Genomic DNA, 22,375 nt, shown 5'->3' with positions numbered 1-22,375 from the left:
GCTTAGACAAATGCCTGGAACATAAATAAGTATTCAGTGAATGTTAGCTGTCATGATAGTAATTATTTGTTTTTGTATTATGTAGAGATTGAAAACATTCTATACTTATACCTGAAGAGTTGATATAGCAAATAAATTGAAATTGAAATTCAAGTCTACTTCATGAACTTAGTGCAGGGATGTTTATTGAATCTGTGCCATGGAATATATTAATTAGGCACTTTGGAGAATACAGGATTTTTTTCTTCAAGGAACTTGTTTAGAATGCTTAATATAAGATAGTAGGAGAGATGGCATCTGAGTAGGTGGTTAAAATGTGTCTAGATGGGGTAGTTGTGGTATAGGGAATTGGCTTATTTGGGCTCTTGAATCTTATACTTTGTACCAAATTGCACAACAAGAACTTGTTTTTTGTTCTTGAACAGGTTTCTGCATGTTTGTACTGAGCTTGGTGAAGAAACATTATCGTCTGCAGTTTTATATGGTGTGTATTAACCATTATTCTGTAGTCACGATCTGAAATAAAAACCCTTACCTTTAATTTATTTTCTGTAGTGAGGAAATAGCTAATCTGCTAGTTGATTTCTTATCTAATGTGAGGGATTTTTTATTTTAGGATGACTCTTAAATACAAAACATTGAAGTTTAAAAGTTTAACTTTTTTTCAAAGTTCCCTCAACATTTTTTCTTGAATATTTTCAAAGTCTAAAAAATTGAAATTATTTGGATTCCCTAAATTTGTGGAAATCTGAAGAGTTTTATTGTTTTCTAGCTGTGTTCTTCTATGGAAAGTAATCCTGTTTACTTGCTCTTAGCCTGAGCATAAAGCACACAGCAGAGCATGTATTTTCTTGGTAGTTATAGATAGTCATATAATTGCATAATTCTTTTTGGCATAAGGTATTTTGTTCAGTGTATCCAAGTTTTAATGTTTCATGAAATTCATTATTGTACATTATACACTTGTCTTATTTCATTAAAATGAAGCTAATTATAAGCTGTAAAATGCAAGAATTATTTTGATCTGTGAATTCATGTTCTAGTAAGACTTGTTTTGGATTTGGGATATATTGCCTATATTTTATGCTTTGCTTTTCTCCATTAAGACATCCTGCTGGGCATTAGCACTGGGAAACTAGTATTTCTTACTTTCCTGATTTCAGGGGATCTGAGAGTAGAATAAAATTCTTAGTGAATATCTAGAAACAGTCAGGACAAATTAGAAATAATAGAATCTCCTGTGAAAATGTAAATGATGCCTCCTGGAACAAAATCCTTATGCATTTTAAAGCAACTGGGGTAAAAGAGAATTGGATCTTTTAAGCAGATAAAAATAAAATGAAACAACCAATATAATATAATGTTTGCTGAAATGGGAAACAGGTTTACTATGAATAAATTCAAATCTTAAGAATTTTGAAGTCATTTTTGAAAATTACAGTCAAAATTATGAGACTAGTACATAGAAATGTTAGTTTCTCTTTGTTCATGTTCTACTCTTAGTGATGGTGCTAAAAGACACTGAAGTGGCCCCATTTTCCATGTTAGATGGAATTGATGAAATAGCAGAGTTCTTTGAAATTTTGAAATTGAATACTGTTATTGGACAGATCTTTGACAATCAGCTTTCAGATATAAAAGGTGGAGTTTAAGGGCAGTTGAACCCTGCTGATTTGAGGCATTTGAAATTAGAAAGAACTCTTTATGAGAAAAGTTACCCTAATAAGCTCTGAAAAAATTATTTTTTAGCATTTTTAATAATACAGAATAATACAGAATGTAACCAGAGTAAAACGTTCCTCTCCAAATGCATAAGAACAGCATAAAATTCTCATTCTCATTGTAACCTTATAATTCAAGAGTATGATTTCTTTTTTTACATTTTTTTAATTTACTGGTGTATCTCAGTATTATTAGCCTTCCATTTGTATACAAATTAAAATTACTTTCTTAAATGTTTTCATCATCTTAAGGTTCCAGTAGGCAACAAAATGAATATAATTTACTAACTACCTTATTTTGTATGATCTTAAATTACAAATTTTGACCAAAAGTCGTGCAAGAAATTTGTATTTCAAATTTGCTATTGCTTCTCAGCTGCACTGATGAGTTGTGTTCACTAATTGTTGTGTTGTTGGGCTATTAACAGTTCGCATGGACTCATGTCACTTTACTGATAACTGTCACTCAGTCACATCTTGTCATCCAAAATCTGTTTGAAGGCATGATATGGTAAGGGAACAGTATTATGTTGCTTTATATTTATGATGTCATAGCACTTTTTTAGCTCTTTAATATTGGACAGTGTCTTTGAGATTTCTACCAAAAACTTACTATTTGTTGTCCCTCTGTTCCATTAAAATATCTTACTGAGTTTTGCTTACTTGTTGACAACTGAACACAAAATGCTTCATTAACAACTGGACACCTTCCTTATTCAGATTTCAAATAAAATTCCCAATTAATTACATTTTTAGGTGCTAATAAACCTTCCTGTAACTTTTTACAAAGCATAGACCTTTAAAAGAAGATATTATTTACATGGAATCTAAAAGGACACAAAAGGTTTACTTGCCAGCAAATGATGTGCATTTTCTCTTGCTGAAAGCTGGGTAGGTTCGACTCAGCTTGAATGGAGGAGTGAAAGGTTTCCAGATTTCAAAGCTCTGTGGCAATGGCTTGCAGATTCAGAAAGCATTTTTTGTTAGTATTGGTTAGACTTGGTAAAGTAGAGGGTCAGCGAAAAAAAGGAAGAATCTCAACAAGATGGGTCGACACAGTGGCTTCAACAATGGGCTCAAACATAGCAACAGTTGTGAGGATGGCACAGGACCAGGCAGTGTTTTGTTCTGTTGTACACAGGACTGCTATGAGTCGGAACCGACCCGACGGCATCTAACATAACCCAACAACATAACATTGGTTAGACTGTAGAAAAAGCTTAAGATTTTTAAAAATCTGATTATATTTTCTCTATATTCCTTTTAAACCCATTAATTAAAATCTTTTACAGTTGAGTGTTTTTGCAAGATTAATTTATTCCCTTGTTGATAGTTTGACTTTTTTTAACCAAGATTTTGTTTTGTGTATGTGTGTGTGTGTAAACATTTGGAATCACGTTAAGTTTTTTTCTATATACAAACTTTTAATTGATGCACATTTAAAAATGTGCAGTTAATAAAACTAGTAGGTTCTGTACAAGTAGTGTGGCGGTGGGGAGGAGGTTCAATGCAGCCATAGGCTAAGATAGAATTAAAATTCATCATTTTACCTGAAAGGGAAATTGCATTAAGAATTTAGTATAAATTTATAAGATTATACTCAGTGTAAGCATATAACTCATTTCCATTTTAAAAGGCTGTTTTTAGTAAGAGAAACTTTTAACCTGACTTTATTTTATGCTTTATACTATTATAACTTGTTCTTCATAAAACTGGAATTTAAATATCCATAACTGCAAAGGTGATTATTTAATATTTTTCCTAATGATATTCTCTCTGATATTATATTGTTCATAGATTGCACTCCACTTAATGGCCAAATGGACAAATTCGGTTGATGTTTATTGTTTCCACCAGTGTTTTGGCAAGTGTTATGTTGTAGACTAGGCTGCAGTGTAATTCAAAGGATTATCACATTGGTTCACTATGAGTCATAACCTGTATGAATATTTACAACTTAATCATGTGGACTTTTTTCTGCTGACTTTTTTTTTTTTAAGGTTCCTTGTTCCAATATCAAGTGTTATCTGCAATGACATAACTGCTTACCTTTTTGGATTTTTTTTTGGGAGAACTCCATTAATTAAGGTAATGAAAAATATTACAAACAAGCCACTACCATGACCTTAAAGATCAGCCACTGGAGAAAACTTCCAGTCATTTTATGCCGTTGCACATTTTTTTATGTCCAAGGTACCTTGATTTCTCTTGGCAGCACTTAACAGCTGTAGGATAGGGGCACTGAGCATACTTCCCAATGATTCCATCTGCGTTCTTCTCCAGGTACTCTGTTGGCTCCTCAAAAGAACTTGACTCCATCAGTTATTCTCTGTCTTGTGCAGGCTCATTCCATCTTTTTGTTGGTGTTCTTTCCCTCAGCCATCGTGCAGTTCTTCTTCATCCCTCTCCCCAGCAAGCCCAAAACAAGCCTTTTCTTGACACTGCTCTCCCCTCAAGCTGTCTTCTCATCTATTCTCTCTTCTGATAGATTTTGGAAAGGTGTATTTTACTATTTTCACATACTCATGTCCAATTTGTGAGACTTTTACACCCAAACTCATTTCAGAAAAGATAGTGAGTTCCTACAGTACAATACTGGTAAAATGCAAGTAATAATGAAAAGTTGAGAGGGAAATACACACAATCAGTCTGTATCTGTTGTTTGCCTTACATTTGGTTGGGTTTACAGTCAGTGAAGACAAAGAAGGAAATAAGTTCTTGTTATTAGGAAGAAACAAACCAATTCCTCATGGCAAGCAAATTGTTTTCTAAAACTAATTTCTTAAAATAAAAATTTTCATGTCAAGATTCCAGATAGGATTCACTCAGTCCACATAGTGGGCAACATCCTCGATAATCTTCTCACAAATAATAATTGGCTATTTTAATGTTACTGTGTGAAGGCTAGTTTTGGAGGGGATGAGACAGTTGTTCACAAAGTGATGAGAGTAGCTGGGCATTGCCAGAAGAATGCACAGACTGCGTGTCCTTCAAAACACCTGCCATAAACTCTTCCTCATGGAGAACTCCAGTATGTGGCATCAGGCTGAGTTGTTGGGATACTGGCAAGCAAGCTATATATTTAAAAAGTGTTCTAAAGCTTCTGTAGCACCAGAGTAACTGATTAAGTACTCAAAAGCTCTGTTCAAACCAAAAAAACCCATTGCCGTCGAGTTGATTTCTGACTCATAGCAACCCTGTAGAACAGAGTAGAACTGCCCCATAGGGTTTCCAAGGAGCTGCTGGTGGATATGAACTGCAGCCAAATGCTTAACCACTGCACCACCAGGGCTCCTTCAAAAGCTATATATAGGCTGGAAATTTTAGGCTTAGGAAGCCTTCAGAGAGGCTGTTATAGCTGTAGAAGACTCAGTGTCTGATTTTGAAGGAGGTTTCTAGTGAATTTACCAGGCTGGATTAGTTATATAATATTTTCCCATTGTCATCAAGTCGATTGCGACTCATGACGACCCTGTGTGTACCAAGATGTAATCAAGCTAGTTAACCTCTAAATCAATATAATATGAATTAATTTGATAAGCTGTCTTTAAAATAGTCAACAGGCACTTTTGAGTTTGAGTTTATTCCTAACGTCATGGCAGTAATTCCAGAGTATCTTAGGAGAAGGTGTATTTGCCCCTTCTCTGTGGCAGAATTGTTAAAAGATTTGTCAAAAACTGTTTCTGCCAAACTTCCTGGCTTTGGAGCCCTGGTGGCCTAGTGGTTAAAAGCATTCAGCTGCTAACCAAAAGCTCTGCAGTTCAAACCCACCATCTGCTCCGCAGGAGAAAGATGTGGCAGTCTGCTTCCGTAAAGATTTACAGCCTTGGAAACCCTGTGGGGCAGTTCTGCTCTGTCCTGTAGGGTCACTGTGAGCCAGAACTGACTCGATGACAATGGGTTTTGGGTTCTTCCGGCTTTGAGCTTTATGACCATCAGGACAGAAGGTCTATAAAGAGCTTATGTAGCTTAGCCTATAACTGATTTCTGTCTTCAGAGACCTGCCTCTGATACTTGACTTCTGTCTCCGTTGTTCCACTGAAATGGTCATCACAGAGGTCACCAGTGATTTACCAGATCCCATTAACATCTCAGTCCTTATCTTATATGCCATCTCTGGGTCACTTAGCACTGTCCACTTCTAAATCTTGTCCTCTTGCCCCTGCATCACCAGGTTCCAAACTGTCCTCCAGATTTCTCTACGTGAATGTCATAGTGACTGGAGGAATAACGTAAACCTGAAATAGTATCTGTTAGAAGCACAACATGTTCCTTTCTTCATGGAGACAGACAGATTGTGAGCAAAGGCAGAAGGATATGCAAATACTTGTAGAGGAAGTACAACATTTGGGGCTATAGAGTATTTTACAAAACAGAAAGAGGTCTGTTGTTTGTATAGCATATCGGGAATATATGAAAATCGGATGTGCTACAGTGTCCATGTTTTGTTGTACTAATTTGATTTTTAGTCAGCAGGTCAAAACAGACTGTGTGTACTTGGATGAATATAGCTTATCTTTCTTCCATTATGGGGGCTCATGTAAGAATAAATGCCATGAGACTATTATTTCAGTATAGACTTTATAGTATTTTCAGAGAAAAAGCAAATACATTGAGGGTGTTTGACAGAAACGAATAGACATCCATAGCTTCTCAAATGTTCGAGGGCCTACTATGTGTTAAATACTGTTAGAAGGATTTGCACAAGTAAATCAGGATCATCAAATGAAGGAAACAAGATTACGAAACTATTCCAATAAGAAAAAAAGTAGAAATGGACAAATAATTGGGGGACCTCCTTGAACAGAACTTGCGTATATATGTGTGTGTTTTGTGAGTGCAGTAACTCTTTTTTAATTTTATTTGGCCTTTTTTTAGTTGTCTCCTAAAAAGACATGGGAAGGATTCATTGGCGGTTTCTTTTCCACAGTCGTATTTGGATTCATTGTGAGTTTTACTAGGATTTTTATTTTATTCATATTTTGAAGAATGGTAGCAAGTTTGTTTCTCTATTCTAAACCTAAACAAATTAAACCACAAAACGCTAATAATGTACTTATTGAAATCTACTAAACAGAACCCGTTCTGTACCCTAGTAGCACTTATCCTGGCTGTACATCAGAATCACTTGGGAGCTTAAGCAAAATCTGTGCCCTAGCCCTACCGCAGACCAACTAACTCCCTTGGTGATTCTAATGTGCTGGCAGGCTTGAGACCCGATGCTGTGCTCTTGTGTCTTGGAAGTTTCTAACAGCATTCTGCCTTGTGGAGGACATAGGTGCTGGGACAGGTGATGGCTTTGAGTAACAGCAGAGAGTACAAATACTATGGAAGAATTCTGCCTTCTTAACACATGTGGCCACTTGGCTTAGTGGGTGGTTATTGCTGTGAGCCCAACTTGCAGGAAAAGTCTCTTAATTATAAACAATTAATGTTCAGTTTTAGCCATGAATAATGAACATTGTTAATGCTGTAAGAATTTGTTTACAGTTATGGAATTTAAGTTTTTATTAAAAGATGTCTACTGACAGTAAAGTTACATTAAAATGGCTGGATATAGGATAAATAGACAAAATGTTTGTTACAAAATGTAAACTTTTACTAGTCTTGTGCCTGACAATTCTAGTCTGTACTTTTTATCCAAATATAGAATAACTAGAACCAACATGAAGCTTTGAGAGGGAGCAAACATAAACAGTACATAGAAATGTGGCATGTTTCTGGTTGGGAAAACCACCATAATTCTTCTGTTTAATTTATAAGTTTAGTTTATTCTCAGTGAAAATTCCAATAGAATTTGATAAAAACTACTCGAGACTATGTGATAGAATATTGATGAACTAATAATTTATGTACTCCAGTCCCATCCAGTGCTTATGCAATACAAAGCAAGAATAATTCAAACATGAATTGTGTTTCATAATATTATGTGAATTTAGTATTATTAAATACTAGTTTGAAAATACTGTAGGAATAGCCATATCACTGGAAGAAAATAAAGAGCTACTCCATAAGTATGTAATGCATGTTAAAATAATGGGGAGGGAAATTATATTTTCTAATAAATGGTTTTAAGGAGCTTGGTTGTTTGGAAGCAAAATCAATTTATGTCCATTCCCAGTGTCATATTTGCATTTGTATTAACCATTCTTAAGCAAAATAATGGTTGCAGGGAAAAAAAAGAAAATGAGAATAAACTGTTACCTAGAAATTTGAATACATGAGGATGTTTTATGTATCTTCTGCTTCCCTGTTTGAGGATGGCTAGTTCTAAAAATCACAGTGATGTGGCCAGGGAAAGAATAATCAACATTTTCTGGGTTGGTTAAGAACAATGGTGTTCTTCATCTGTACTGTTTTGTACCAGGGAGGCCTGGTGGTACAGTAGTTAAGTGCTCAGCTGGCTTACCAGAAGGTTGGCGGTTCAAACCCACCAGCCGCTCCATGGGAGAAAAATGTGGCAGTCTGTTTCCGTAAATATTTACAGCCTTGGAAACCCTATGGGGCAGTTCTGCTCTGTCCTGTGAGGTTTCTATGAGTCAGAATCGACTATGGCAACAGGTTTATTTTGTACCATTTTCTTAGTAATTTGGAATCACTGGTTACTTTTTAACTGATGAAGTTAATATAAGCTTGTATGCAAAAAACTTTAGTCCTTTACTTACCTGTACCTTTAAAATTCTTAGTTGCTGGTAACATTAATGTGTGCTTCTAAAAAGTCAAATCTGGCTATAGTGCTTAAGTGTTCAAATCAGCTACTTTATCTCTCCTCCTTTTCTTGGGAGCACAGAGATTACAGTCTCATTTATTTCAAAAACCTTTTATTTTCTAAAGGCCTTTCATGTTTTTTTTTTTTACTGGCACAGTTACAACCATCGAACTTTGAAATACATAGTAAGATGTTAATACAAAGAAATTCTGGCTTTCTATCTCTGGCCTTTCTGAAATATAGCTTAAAATATGTGTGTGTATATATTTTAAGTCAGTGGTTTATGAACTGTTGCTTTGTTATTCAGGCCGCCTACGTGTTATCCAAATACCAGTACTTTGTCTGCCCAGTGGAATACCGAAGCGATGTAAACTCCTTCGTTACAGAATGTGAACCCTCAGAACTTTTCCAGCTTCAGAGTTATTCACTTCCTTCCTTTCTGCAGGCAGTGTTGAGACGGGTAAGAGTAAAATTTCAAGGTAAACATGGTTAGGGATCACTCCCGAAGATTAAGCTTCATTTAAAAATAGGATTAGGATTTTTATAAGAAATCTACGTATGCAGAATTTTTAACTCTGTGTTATAGAAGGGGTTTTAGTGTCTGTTTAACATCAATAACATATTATTTCTGTCCCCTTTGATTTCATTTTCTTGAACATAAAATGAATACTAGTATTCCAAACCAGTTATCTACTTGGAATTTATTTGCCTAATGGTTTAAGTACTGATACTAGTAATTTATCACATACATTTGTATTTAAAACGTTTCTCAATATTCCTTATATTTTTACAAATTAAATAGATTAGAATGAGTTTCAAGTGTAACTGGTATGAATTGACTCAATTTGAAGCTTAATTAGAATTTCCAGCTCAAAGATCCCTTGATTTTTTGAGATATTTACTAGTATAGAAAGCTGCTGCCTTCTAAAAATCAGTTTCCTTTCTAAAAGCTCATTTCTGCTATTTAAAGGCATCCTTGAGGTCTCACACTGAAGGATGGTGAAATGCTGTCCATCAGAACACTGCTGATTTATGTGATCAGGACTGATGGTTGGCTGGTTAAAATGGGGAATCAAATACTGTCATGCGTCGCTTAATATCCACAATATATTCTGTGAAATATGACGTTATGTCATATTTTGGATGAAAGTCCTTTCAGGCATTTGCTTCCAGAATAAGGAGGTTTCGTCCATATTAAAAATTTACTGGGGCAAATAACCTCCCTCTACAATTAGTTTGGAAACCCCGGTGGTGTAGTGGTTACGAGCTACAGCTGCTAAAGAGAAGGTCGGCAGTTTGAATCCACCAGGCACTCCTTGGAAACTGTGGGACAGTTCTACTCTGTCCTGTAGGGTCTACTATGAGTGGGCTACAATTAGTTTATCTAAAGTTTCAACAAATTCTGCTGCTGCCTTCACATCAGCACTGGCAGACTCACCACTCATTTTCACATTATGCAGGGAAAAACGTTGTTGGCAGTGCTTGAACCACCCAGAGCTAGTGCTAAACTAGATATCGTAGTCTGGTCCTGCTTTTTCTTTAAGCGTCTCAAATGAGCTTTGTGCCTTAGCAGTGATGGTTAAGGTGCTGAGAGGGATTTGATTTTGCATTTGGTCCTCAATCCATGTCATTAGCAATTTCTCCATATCTGATAGAGGTCCCTCTTGAATTTTTGTTAGCCTTGTAGCTTTCAGTGGAGCCTATCCTTTAACAGCTTGGAGAATTTGGTTTTTTGTTTTTGAGGTTCACTGTGATTGTCAAGTGCAGCGTGCCTACATCTGCTACGTCCTGTTCTCTGATCAGGATTTCTGAACTCTATTATAACCTTGTGGGATGTATAGGTGGTCAGATGTTGCCCAAACAGACGTTATGTGGTACATAACTATAATAGTGTGTGTACATACGTACCTAAAGTATTTTATTTTTAACTAAAATCCATAATTTTTGAGAAGCAGGTTAATCAATAAATTATTTCTCTCCTTCATTGCCTAATACATGGATTCCAAGATTTTTTTTCAATGTCCAAGCCATCTATTACCTGCTTTCAGTATTTGATTTAGGGGTAAGGCTTTTGCTTTGAGAACAGGTCCAAAGATTGGTGATCCTTATCCTCTTTCTTAAGCTACACCCATTATGCACTGTCTACAGTTTTTCTTTTAGTTTATTTAAAGTGGAGAAAGAACAAGGAATACACAAAATAATTTGCAGAATCCTTCTCAATTTTTATGATCCTCTCCCTGAATATTTTACAGTTGTCTTGCTGATGCTTATTTTGATAGTCTTTAAGCAACTCACTTTTGAGTGTTCCCTAAGCATTCAACTTAGTTTTAAGAAAACTTTTCCCTTATTTCATCGTATAAAATTAAGTAAAGTTAAATAAAATACACAATTACAACAAATCATATAAGTACAAAAACAAAGTACTACTGGTTAAAAGAACAAGTTAGAAACTAACTCAGCTGATTCTTGGTGAGCATGTGACTCAATTAGTGGAAGTAAAAGTTCCTACACAAACGATAAAGTAGCCAGCCAGCTTTGAGATTTCAGTGTGCCAGCTGTCTGTCAATATGATTGCAGAGGAAATGGAGAGCTCTGGTTAAGTAGAGGATGGTAATGAAAACTTACAATATATTTTTTCCCCATGATTCTTAAAGTTCATGAAATTAAAAAATGTGGCATTTCCTCTAACTTACTTGTTGGTATCATGGTTCTTAGATTTGGTGGCATGCTCAAATACAATTTTCATGCAGTTATTTCTGTCTTCCCTACCGCCCCCCCGCCCAACCCGTTTAGGAAACAGTGAGCTTGTATCCTTTCCAGATACACAGTATTGCTCTTTCAACGTTTGCGTCTTTAATTGGCCCATTTGGAGGCTTCTTTGCCAGTGGATTCAAAAGAGCTTTCAAAATCAAGGTGTGTGTTTAAATTCTTTGTTACATTATTAGAAAATGTATCATTACAGAATGTAATTTAGTCAGAATTTGATTCTCTGTTGTTCTCACATATTAAACCCCTGGTCAAAAAAACTTTTGCATCCTATTTGTTTCAGTCTCACAGAAATGCTTTCTACTTGGTCTGAGTGTCTTCTTTCTTGTTAGGGTTTGGTCATACCACGTTAATACGTTCTAAAGTGTCATGGCAGCCTTTTGCTTTTCTAGAAATGGCACGTGTCACTTACTGTTGGGACAGATGCAGAATCTTTGTCCTTCGAGTGTTCATCAAAGACTCCAGCCAGAGTTGTCTGAAGTTGAGTGTCTTGCTATAGTGTCACGTGAAAGGACATGCAAGGGAGCCTTCATGTAACTGTTCTTCTAGATCAGGGGTCAGGAAACTCTTTCGTAAAGGGCCAGATAGTAAGTACATTAGGCTTTGCAGACCATACAGTCTGTTGCAACTACTAACTATAAACTCTGCCATTGTAGCAAGGAAGCTCCCATAAACAGTATATCAGTGAATGGGTGTGGCTATCTTCTAATAAAGCTTTATTTACAAAAATAGATGGTTGGATTTAGGCTGTGGGCCATAGTTTGCTGATCCCTGTTCCAGATACTTAAAATAATTCCTGTGTTTTGTTGAAGTTAGATTACCATAAAGCAACATATGTCTGCCCTATTAGTCTCCCTCACATGGCTTCACTAAGTCAAGGGTGAATATTGTGTCAGGAAAGGACTGTCTGAGGAGGTGACATTTTATCAGAGAACTGAGAAAAGCAGGAGAATGAACCCTATGGAGAACTCTGGGGAATAAAGTTCCAGCAAGTGCAGAGGAGCTAAAGAGCTTGACCTCTTTGAGGGGAAGCAAGAACAGTGTGGCAGAGTAGATAAGACTGCAGAAGTCGGTGGGGCAAGACTGTGTGGGGCTCTAGAGGAAATTAATTAACTCAGTGAGCACTTATAGTGGATAAGATACTATGTTAGGTGGAATGTTCCTAGTCTACTACCAGTTAATACCAGTTACTATTGAGTCAACCCTGGTTCATGGTGACCTCATGTGTGTCAGAGTAGAACTGTGCTCCATAGGGTTTTCAGTGGCTGATTTTTTAGAAGTAGATAGCCAGGCCTTTCTTCTAAGGCACCTCTGGGTGGACTTGAACTTCCGCCTCCAGCCTTTCAGTTAGCAGCCAAGCACATTAACCATTTGTACCACCCAGGGACTCCCACCACCTCCTAGGGGAGATAATACACATACGTCCACAAAGAACTGCAGCAAGAGTCACATGTTGTGAGTACATGGTAAAGACTGTTAACAGCAGAGCAGAATTGAGTTACCATGGCTCCCTTGTGCTTCAGTTAGTAGGGAAGAAAAGGAAGGAAATGGGCGGGCAAAAATTAACCAAAGAAAATGGATAATTTCAATAATTATTTTAAACAGAGAAATGTTATATTTAGAATGGTATTTTCTTTAATGGTCTCCAATCCTCGGTTTCTTGTTGAATGGGGCGATTTTTTGCGTGTCTGAAATGAAGGTGTGATTGCTGTTGTTGCATGTTTGATGTTTAATCAACTCAGGTTGCCTGAGTGAACTAGAAGAACACGTAGTCAGTTCCATTTCCTAGGTTCTTGGATATGTGAATGTGTCTGCACAGAGTCAGTTTACAAAGGCCTACTAACCATTCCTTCATTCATTGTTTAATGGATTAATGGGTCCCAAATGAACTGTCTGTTTTGATTTTCTTTTTTCCCTAGCACTGAAAAAAAAAAGAAGAAGAAATATCTATCATAGTAGTAAAAAGTATTTATTTCAGAGTAAGAACTATTAGGATAAACATGAATTAAAACCAGTTGTGCATCTGCCAACAACACTTAAAATAGCTCCCAAAATAGTGTCCGGTTAAACAGAAGGGTAAATTATCACAAGATTAAGTTTAGTAATCATTGATAGCATTTTCAATTTAGGAAAAGTTTTATTAATTTAAAAAGTTAGTGCTAGATTTAATTAGTGTTATGACTTGAATGCTGTTGATCAATCCAGTAACTATTTTAACATGGGCACCTAGTTGAAATATGTTGGATATGTTTTAATAAGTTTGTATTCAGTGGAAAATTCCAATAGTAAACTATTTTTCTTATGGAGTCCGTGATGCCAAAGAGACATTTACAGATAGGAATTTTGTAACTGGTGATTTTTTAAAAATTTGCTAATACGTTTTTTGTTTTTTGTTTCTGAAGGATTTTGCAAACACCATTCCTGGACATGGAGGGATCATGGACAGATTTGATTGTCAGTATTTGATGGCAACTTTTGTGCATGTGTATATTACAAGTTTTATCAGGTACTTTTAGATTTTACAAACTGTTTCATTAGATGATGTCTTTAGACGTTAGTTTGAACGGGTTAACTTTTTCTGTCAATGGTGATCTATAATATCAAAGTGATTGGTGGCCCCTGGAGGTGTGTCACATTGCAGCCCTGAGCAGTATGATCACATTATAATTGTTTTACATACAGTTGTTTACAAAAACAATAGTATATGGCAGGATCCTTAACAAGCCTCAGGTAAAGATCCAGTTAACGTAAGGAGCCCTGGTGGCACAATGGTAAAGTACTCGGCTGCTGATGGAAAGTTGGTGGTTCCAACCCACCAGCTCTGAGGGAGAAAAGACCTGGCAGCCCGTCTCTTAAAGACTGTAGTTGTTAGATGCCATCACGTCAGTTCCAGCTCAACCACCCTACGAACAACAAAACGGACCGCGCCTGGTCCTGCGTCATCTTCACGGTCGTTGCTGTGTTTGAGCCCGTTACTGCAGCCGCTGTGTCCATCGATCCATCTCATCAAGGGTCTTCCTTTTTTTCGATGACCGTCTGCCTAGGATACCCTATGAGGCAGTTGTACTCTGTTATATATGGTCGTAATGAGTCAGAATCGACTCAGCAGCACACAGCAACAGCAATGTGGATGGTACTGAATTTGAAACAGCAGCAGATTTAATTTCTCAACTTTGGGCATTGGAATGATAGTGAATAGTACCAGTTAAAAAGGAGGACATGATCATTTATCTGGTCCACCATTATTGCTCGAGTGCCTGTTATGTGCTGAGAATGTCCTAGGCACCGAATAAACAAATAAATGTAGCTTGTTAGATGGTTATAAGTATGATGGAGAAAGGTAAAGCAGGCTAGGGAGATTATTGGAGTGTTTGCTATTTTATATAGGGTGGTTTATTCTTCTTTTTAATTATTTTTATTCAACAAATACTTATTGTCTATAATGTTCCAGCACTTTGGGTACAAAGTGAGCAAGATTATCAAAGCCCCTTCTCTTACTGAACTTGCCATCTGTTGGAGAATAGGGACAATATTTGAAGGAGCACAGTTTATTCTTGTTATTAAACCTTAATGTTTTGGATGTTCCCTAAAATGCCAGTTTGGGATATGAAGGCTGACCACTTTGGCTACAGTGTTAACTTTATTTTCCGTGGTCTCTACTAGGGTCTTTACCAAGCATGACACTTTTTGGTGCCTAAGCTATAGACAAAAATGGATTTCCTTCATAGAGTTATTTAGAGTGAAACTCATAGATCCATAAATACACATTTTAACTACATATCCACAACAGTGAGAATTTTTGTATTCACTTTTATTTTTCTTGGGCAGTCTTGGTAAAAGTTTATCAATTAATCTTTTCAAAGAAGAAACTTCTGGACTTTGTTAATTTTCTGTATTGTATATTTGTTTTCTATATCATTGATCTCTGTGCTCATCTTTCATTTCTTCATCTTTCTTTGGGTTTAATTATTTGTTCTTTTTCTTGTTTGTGGTAGAAGCTTAGACCATCTAATTTTCAGCCTGCTTAAATATCCATTTAAGACTGTCAGTTTCCTTTTAATTACTGCTTTAGCATCATATTACAAGTTATGATATTTGTATTCTAATTATTCAGTTATGAATGTTTTCTGATTTCTAGTATTATATCTTCTTTGACATGTGGGTTATTTAGAAGCATATTGACTAGTTTCCAAACAGTTGGAGATATTCTCATTCTCTTTCCTTTATTGGTTTTTAATTCCACTGTGGTCAGAAAACACACTAGTTACAATTTCAGTATTTAATATTTTTGAGACTTGCTTTATGGCCCAGCATAGTATCTATTTGGTAAATATTCTAAGTATACATGAAATGAATGTGCATTTTATGGTTTTTTGGATGTTGTATATGTCAATTAGGTGAAGTTTAAATCTTCTATATGGTTTTTTTTTTTTTTTTGGTGTGCCTGTTTTATCAGTTACAAAGAGAGCTTTGTTAAAATCTCCCACTAAGATAGTAAATTTTTAACTCTGTCAGTCTTTGCTTTGTATATTATGAGGTTGTATTAGGCATATACAAATTCAGATTGTTATCTCTCTGTTGAATTGATGCTTTTGTCATTAAATTGATGATTTTGCCTTACTGCCTACTTTGATATTTGAACAGTTACATCAGCTTTCTTTTGGTTAGCGTCTGCATGGTATTTCTTTGTCTATCCTTTTATTTTCACAATTTCTCTAACCTTACATTTAAAGTTTCTCTTTTCTAGGAAGTATATAGTTGGATGAGTTTTTTTTTTGTCTATTTGTTCGTTTCTGTTTTTAAATCCAGTTGACAATTTTTATCTTTTTAATTGGAGTATTTAGCCCATTTTCATGTAATATATTTACTGATATATTTGGTTATTGCTAATTAGTGAATAAATCTTTAGAACTCTCTTTTTGAAGAATGGCAGCTTTTTAAGAGATTAACTCATACTTCTTTTTTGTTTGTTTGTTTTAATCTGCTGTTCTCAGTGAAGAGAAGCCCTCCTGAGCCATGTTATCCACCGTTTGAAAGCAAATATTTAGACTATTAGAAATACAGTGATGGTGCCAGGATGCAACTAGCTGGGAGCACCTGCTGACATAATTTTGCATTTAGCTGAACTTGCTAGAATAGGCTTCCTTTTCTCTGGAGGCTCCTGCACTGGGTTTATGTTATGAAGTTGATGAATCTTTTAAAGAAGCTGTGTCCTGACTTTGGTAAACTTTGGTTGTTAGAGGCATACAGTTGCAGTTCTTTGGCAGCTGAGTTGAGCCATGTGGATGAAGGTGACCCATGGGGCTGCTAATCTGAGCTGTTGTGCAAAGATTTTAATCAGAGATTTTCAGAGTAAATACTTTTTCTACTCATCCTCATAATGATGTCAGTATATGGCAGACAATCCTTTTGCTGGGTTTTGTAGTTCCTGTAATTCATTTGAACAGTCTTCATTGTAAATAATAAATTTGATTACCCACATAAATGCCTTTCTCAGAATTCTATGCCATTCTCTATATAGTCCTCATGTCTTGCTTTTTCCTGGTGGATTTTACTTATTGCTGTCCTCAAAAAAAGTAAACCATACTGTGTTTTTCGTATTCAAGTGGATTGTAAAAAGTGCAAAGAACCATAAATATACATTAGGATTTGAATTAGGTTCATTCTGAGTTTGACAGAATAGCATTGTTAGAAGTATAAGTACAGAAACACAAGCAACCTCCAGTTTGTAAATGGTTTGTCAGAGGATGGGAAATTAAATCCCATGACTGTAACAGCGTCATAGAAGGGAGAGGTATAAGGGTAGGAGCCCTGTTGGGGAACTCTTCCATCCTAAGGTACACCACTGAAAGAAAGAAAGAGAAAGCAGGAGTAGGGATTTGGGAAGAGGTTACCCAAGTGGTAGCCACTTGAGGTAGGGCCCCTGCACTGCCTGTGGAGACATATGTTGGAGCGTAGAGAGTGCATTGTATCACCGCCCATAGTTACCGCTCTTCTACCTGGGCTCATTTCCTCTGCCCTCAGACTGCTCTGGGAGCAGATCAGCTTTTATTTTGTTTCCTTATTAGGTGTTTACCTAAGAGTTTCTTGGAATAAAGCCTAGGACAACTATTAAATATCCCAGGGAAGAGGCTTCAGTGCTAGGCTCAGGATTTCTGTGTTCTGTCTCATGAACATTCATAGTTCCCCAGAGATATTTCTTCAACAAAGGACCTTCCATTGTCTGAAGTTTCCTTGAGGCTAAAAATATAAACTATATTCTTATGCTCTTTTTTTTTTTTTGGTCTGCCCTCCCTCCACCAGGAATTTTGCTCCTTTCCTTACAGAATCGTTTTTGTGTCTTGTCCAATCTCAGGATTGGTTGTCTATCCCCCGTCTAACTCAGGTTGCCCTTTTAAGAATTACTGCAGAATTTAGATCTGCACTCCCGCCATTGCCTCGTGTTGTTCCTGCATTTTGTGCTGCTTTGCACATCTTCACTGTAAGCTTCTCAAAGCAGAACAGTTCTGGGTTTTTCCTCTTAACACTAACAGTAGTCATTAAAGTGCGCTTATTAAGAGGCAGCTATTTCAGTTCTGTAAAGATTGCTGATTGCTGTTCTGCACTTAAAGGCATTGTTTATTTAAAATTGAGAGTATATGCTTCCAGTAACCCTCGTAAAGTAACTTTGTCTTTTCTGCTTTGTTATCAGAGGTCCAAATCCCAGCAAAGTGCTACAGCAGTTGTTGGTGCTTCAACCAGAGCAGCAGTTAAATATATATAAAACCCTGAAGACTCATCTCATCGAGAAAGGAATCCTGCAGCCCACCTTGAAGGTATAACTGGATCCAGAGAAGGAAGGACTGACAATAAGGAATTCTACAGAAAGGCACTGACAGATGATATTTTGTAATTGTACAGAAAAATGGTTGAACTTGCAATAGATTGAAGTTTTACAGACACAAATGTTTCTTCTCTGAAATTACTGTGAATATTTAACAAACACTTACTTGATCAAAGGTAGAAAATTGCTGGCAAAATATCCTGTACTTTTTCTAAAGTATATTTTCTGGTGTTAATTCCCTTCCCTTTGCTAGGATTTCATAATTTAAAAGACTTATATTTTAAACAGTCAAACACTATGAAATGGGTAAATTGAGAAGGTCCTAAGATGGCACCTGGTAGTGTGCCCTTTGCACAATATTAATTTTGCACTTGGAGCTACTCTTAATTCTAGCAAAATGTTTTATATGAGGCACAATAGCAAGTCAGTTGTACTTATTCTTCCTCCACTTTTAGTCTGAAGTATTTTCTGAAGGGCTGAGTTGAATCAAAAAACAGAAAGAAAGAAAAACAAAGAAAATGGATATCCACTTTTCAAAGAAGTAATTATTTGCCAAGGGAAAACATTCTACTTTTTAAGTAGGTTCAGAAATCAGGAGGGGGGCTGAAGCTTCTACCGCTATTGGCTTGCTAGAAAGAGCAGGCAGCAAACTTGACTTCTGTTAAAATTGTTTGGAATAACCACGATCTGACAAAAGGTTTTCAAGAGAAACTGGAGAATGCTGTTACGAAGAACATAATGCACAGATCCTCCCTGCTGATCTCAACAGATGACAGTAGCTCAGGAGGCAGCATGAGACAGTGACGTGTGGCATGGGCCACCTCTAGGTCGAGTTCTCTGCTTTTCCTTATTTCCCTGTGAACTGGCTTCCAGATGTTCTGTGGCCACAGACACACAACAAGGTGAGTGTGTGAGATAGTGAGTAGGGCGTGGTCACTGTGCAGAGCAGGAGGTGCCAGACCAAGCAAGAGTGACGCATCCTGGGATGAGGCTCTGTGCGCCTGAGTCCTGAATGCCTCCCCTGCGAACTCCCTGCCCCTCCCATTGAAGACTCGTCTGGGAAGAAGGAAGGTCCGCGTGGAGACCCAAATCCAGAATAGCTCCCTGCTAGCAGCTAATCTTTGTCCCATTGCTCTTTCACATCATGTCATAAAATCCGAGGACATTGGTGATTATTTTTTCTTTCAAAAAATTAAATCAAGTAGAAGTGATTCCCGCCAAGAACAAAAAGCACACGAATGCCAAACCTTTCCTTTAGTGGATGAGACATTATAACCAGATGAGATAAAGTTTCTTATAAATGAATGTAAATAAGCTACCATTGCTGTATGCTCTCTACAACCATTTTTATTGTATTGAATGGTTGTCACTGAACCTTCAAAAACTGTCTAGTGCTCCTGGCTAAATGTTCAGAGGCAAGAAATTGATTTATTTTAAAGAATGTTTTGCTAATGAAAAGAGTAAATATTTTTGTTTAAATCATAAACAAATTTCAGTTATGTTTTCGTTCTAATGCTATGCCTGAAACAAAGACTTGCATTGTAAAGAGTTTAAAAACAAAGAATTGTAGATGTGGCTGGGTTCCGTGGTGTGAGCTATAATTAGCAGCCCCATCACGTGTACTACATGATTACAGTAGATGTAGTTAAACTCGGTACCGAGAGTCTAGTTTCTCGGTCTGGCATGCGTTCCCTTGATTCGTTGCCACTGAATGTATTCAGTCAACGTTATTTCACACCATTCCAGGTAAATCGAGAATTGGCATTGGAAATGTTATTACAGGAGGGAAAGATCACTTTTAAAATCAGGCCACCTAACAAGTTAATTTTCAACATCTCTCGTTTTTATTTGCCCCGTTAGCAGCTCCAAGTGTTGATGATTAAAGAATCCAGGATACCAAAGTTTAAAAACAAAAGGAAACTTAGTGATTTGCACAAGTGAGGACTCCTTGGAGATACAGGACTAACTCCACATTTTTCATTAATTAGTGAGACAATGTCATACAGAAAATTAGGAGAGCAGTACTGAATACATGGCATTATAAAATCAATACTATTATAAACAAAATATGAAGCTAGAAATATTTGGGGTCACGGTAATAGCTTTCCTCAAATAGACTCTTAGAGTCAGGTGTACATTATTCTGTATGTAAAGAAGTACATTCTTAATTTTAACAGACCTTTAAAGATTGATCTTTTTAGTGTACTTTTATAGCATGTATATTAAAATAGACTATATTTTAGAAAAAGATTGCCATAAAGCCCTGACTTTGACCATTTTTATATTTGCACTGTGAAGAGGGCTCCGATTCCAATATCGCATTGTGGTGGTGATAAATGAAAAACCAGGAACTTCCTTCACAGTACTGGCAAATTGTTCCAAATCTGCTGTTTTTTGGAGGTGCTCTAATGGTACTTATTGCTTGACTTTTTAACTTGTGGGATACAAGTGTTTCCTCAGTGGTTTTCCCCCAGTGGTGGTGTACATACGTTTACTATCTGAGAATAAAAAGACCCTACACACACTCTTTTTGTTAATTTATATAGCACTTCGGTTTGAACAAAGATAGATAGTATCCTTGTTCAGTAAAAAGGAAAAAGTAGAAACACTGTATATATACTGTGTATGGGTGATCGTTTATGGTGTGTGTCAGTCAGTTCTCTGAATCTTACTGAAGCCAAGATAGGGAAATAAAACTGATACAAATCATATTTTGACTTTGTTGTGCTGTTGTCTCATTGGAACAGAAACAAACATTCATACAACTAGTGTTCGCCAAATAATGAGAGATACACAAGTACTATATCATACGTTTTCCATCATCAACATCTACAGTGACATCTTCAGGACTGGGGATAAAGCAGTTCCAGTGATGACTGAACATCTGTATTTGTTGAGACGTGATGTCTGCTTGATAGAGTACTGAACTTCTAGGGACTTTACAGCTTTTAATTACACTTTATCTTTGTGATTCTCTGATTAACATCTGTGTCCCCACTAAAGCTCTAAGCTGTAAGAAGGCTGAATGGGGTCCATTGCATTCCTAATGCCTACCCCAAAGCCTGCACTCTTTAGCCACTCAAGCTTCTGAGCAAATGAATGGGCTTGGAGTCTGAGACCCAACTGCCTATATTCCAGCTTCCTGCTTGTCTTCCTTGGACAGCCCCTTCCACCCACCACCCACTCCCACCCCCAGTTTTCATTGTGCATATTAATTATCCCTAGGTAATAGAGTTGTTTTAAGGATTAAAACTCATATGGAAGCACCTTGGTGAGACAGAGATAGATAGCTGCTATCGAGTTGACTCCAATTCATGGCAGCCTTATGTACAACGGAACAAAATTTTGCTGAGTCCTGTGTCATCATCATGATCACCTGCATTTTTTAATTAATCCATCTCACCAAGGGTCTCCTTTGCCCTTGCTGGCCCTCTGCTTCACCAAACGTGATGTCCTCCAGCAATTGAGCTGTCCTAATGACATGTCCAAGGGTGGTGCAGTGGTTAAGCATTTGGCTGCTAGCAAAAAGGTCAGTGGTTCGAACCCACCAGGCTGTTCCACAGGAGAAAGATGTAGCAGTCTCTTTCCATAAAGATTTATAGCCTTGGAAACCCTATGGGGGCAGTTCTGCTCTGTCCTGTAGGGTCACTATGAGTTAGAATCAACTCGAAGGCAGTGAGTGTTAGTTTGGAATGACATGTCCAAAGTAAGTGAGTTGGACACTGTTCTGTTGTGATCCATAAGGTTTTCATTGGCTAATTTTCAGAAGATCACCAGACCTTTCTTCCTATTCTTAGTTTGGAATCTCTGTGGAAACCTGTCCACTTTTTAAAATACTGTCCACCATTTAAAATACTGGTGGCATAGCTTCCACCATCATAGCAACACACAAGCTACCACAGTAAGGCAAATTGACGGACAGTGGTGGGTGCCTTGATTAGTGCCAGCATAGTGGAGCTGGGTAATAGTCCTTGGTTTCGTTCCTTCTTCCTGTTGCCTCTTCTGTTGCCTGTCTCCAGTGGGAAGTGACAGGTGGGTAGGAAGTGACAGAAAATCATCTATCATGCGTGTCTCATGTCTGCTATCTGTGTTTAAGTGTTCCTTGAATGGTAAATAGCTCATCAGTTCACTTCAGCAAACCTGGAACTTCTACTGTATGCCTAGCACTGAGCTTTGTTCTGGCACCAAGAAAAACATTAGAGCTACTAGTTCTCTGCCCAGTCACAAGAGACAAATAGAGACAGAAGTAGATGTGAGATGTGGTAGTTGTTGATGAGGGTGATGAAAATGTATAAACAAGGTGGGTGGGAAAACGGGAGAAACCAACATTCCACCTCAGGGCAGGACCTGCCTGTC

The 22,375-nt window shown here is 37.0% G+C and overlaps 1 protein-coding gene across 1 annotated transcript in view; it reads left to right on the top strand.

Moving 5' to 3' along the window:
- Window positions 1-18,506, top strand: part of CDS1 (CDP-diacylglycerol synthase 1) — an 86,955-nt gene extending 68,449 nt beyond the window's left edge. Inside the window, exons 6-13 of the mRNA XM_004389707.1 lie at window positions 426-484; window positions 2,150-2,232; window positions 3,722-3,809; window positions 6,600-6,668; window positions 8,738-8,890; window positions 11,224-11,343; window positions 13,599-13,702; window positions 17,888-18,506. Of these exons, the coding sequence (XP_004389764.1) occupies window positions 426-484; window positions 2,150-2,232; window positions 3,722-3,809; window positions 6,600-6,668; window positions 8,738-8,890; window positions 11,224-11,343; window positions 13,599-13,702; window positions 17,888-18,017 (806 nt within the window). The 3' untranslated portion in view covers window positions 18,018-18,506. The remainder of the gene's footprint in view (window positions 1-425; window positions 485-2,149; window positions 2,233-3,721; window positions 3,810-6,599; window positions 6,669-8,737; window positions 8,891-11,223; window positions 11,344-13,598; window positions 13,703-17,887) is intronic.
- The last annotated feature ends 3,869 nt before the right edge of the window (window positions 18,507-22,375 follow it).

Source organism: Trichechus manatus, unplaced genomic scaffold (genome assembly GCF_000243295.1).
Source record: "Trichechus manatus latirostris isolate Lorelei unplaced genomic scaffold, TriManLat1.0 scaffold00257, whole genome shotgun sequence".
In the NCBI taxonomy this organism is placed as follows: domain Eukaryota; kingdom Metazoa; phylum Chordata; class Mammalia; order Sirenia; family Trichechidae; genus Trichechus; species Trichechus manatus.
The sequence above is the reverse complement of the archived record's forward strand: the minus strand, read 5'-3'. Positions and strand labels throughout refer to the sequence as shown.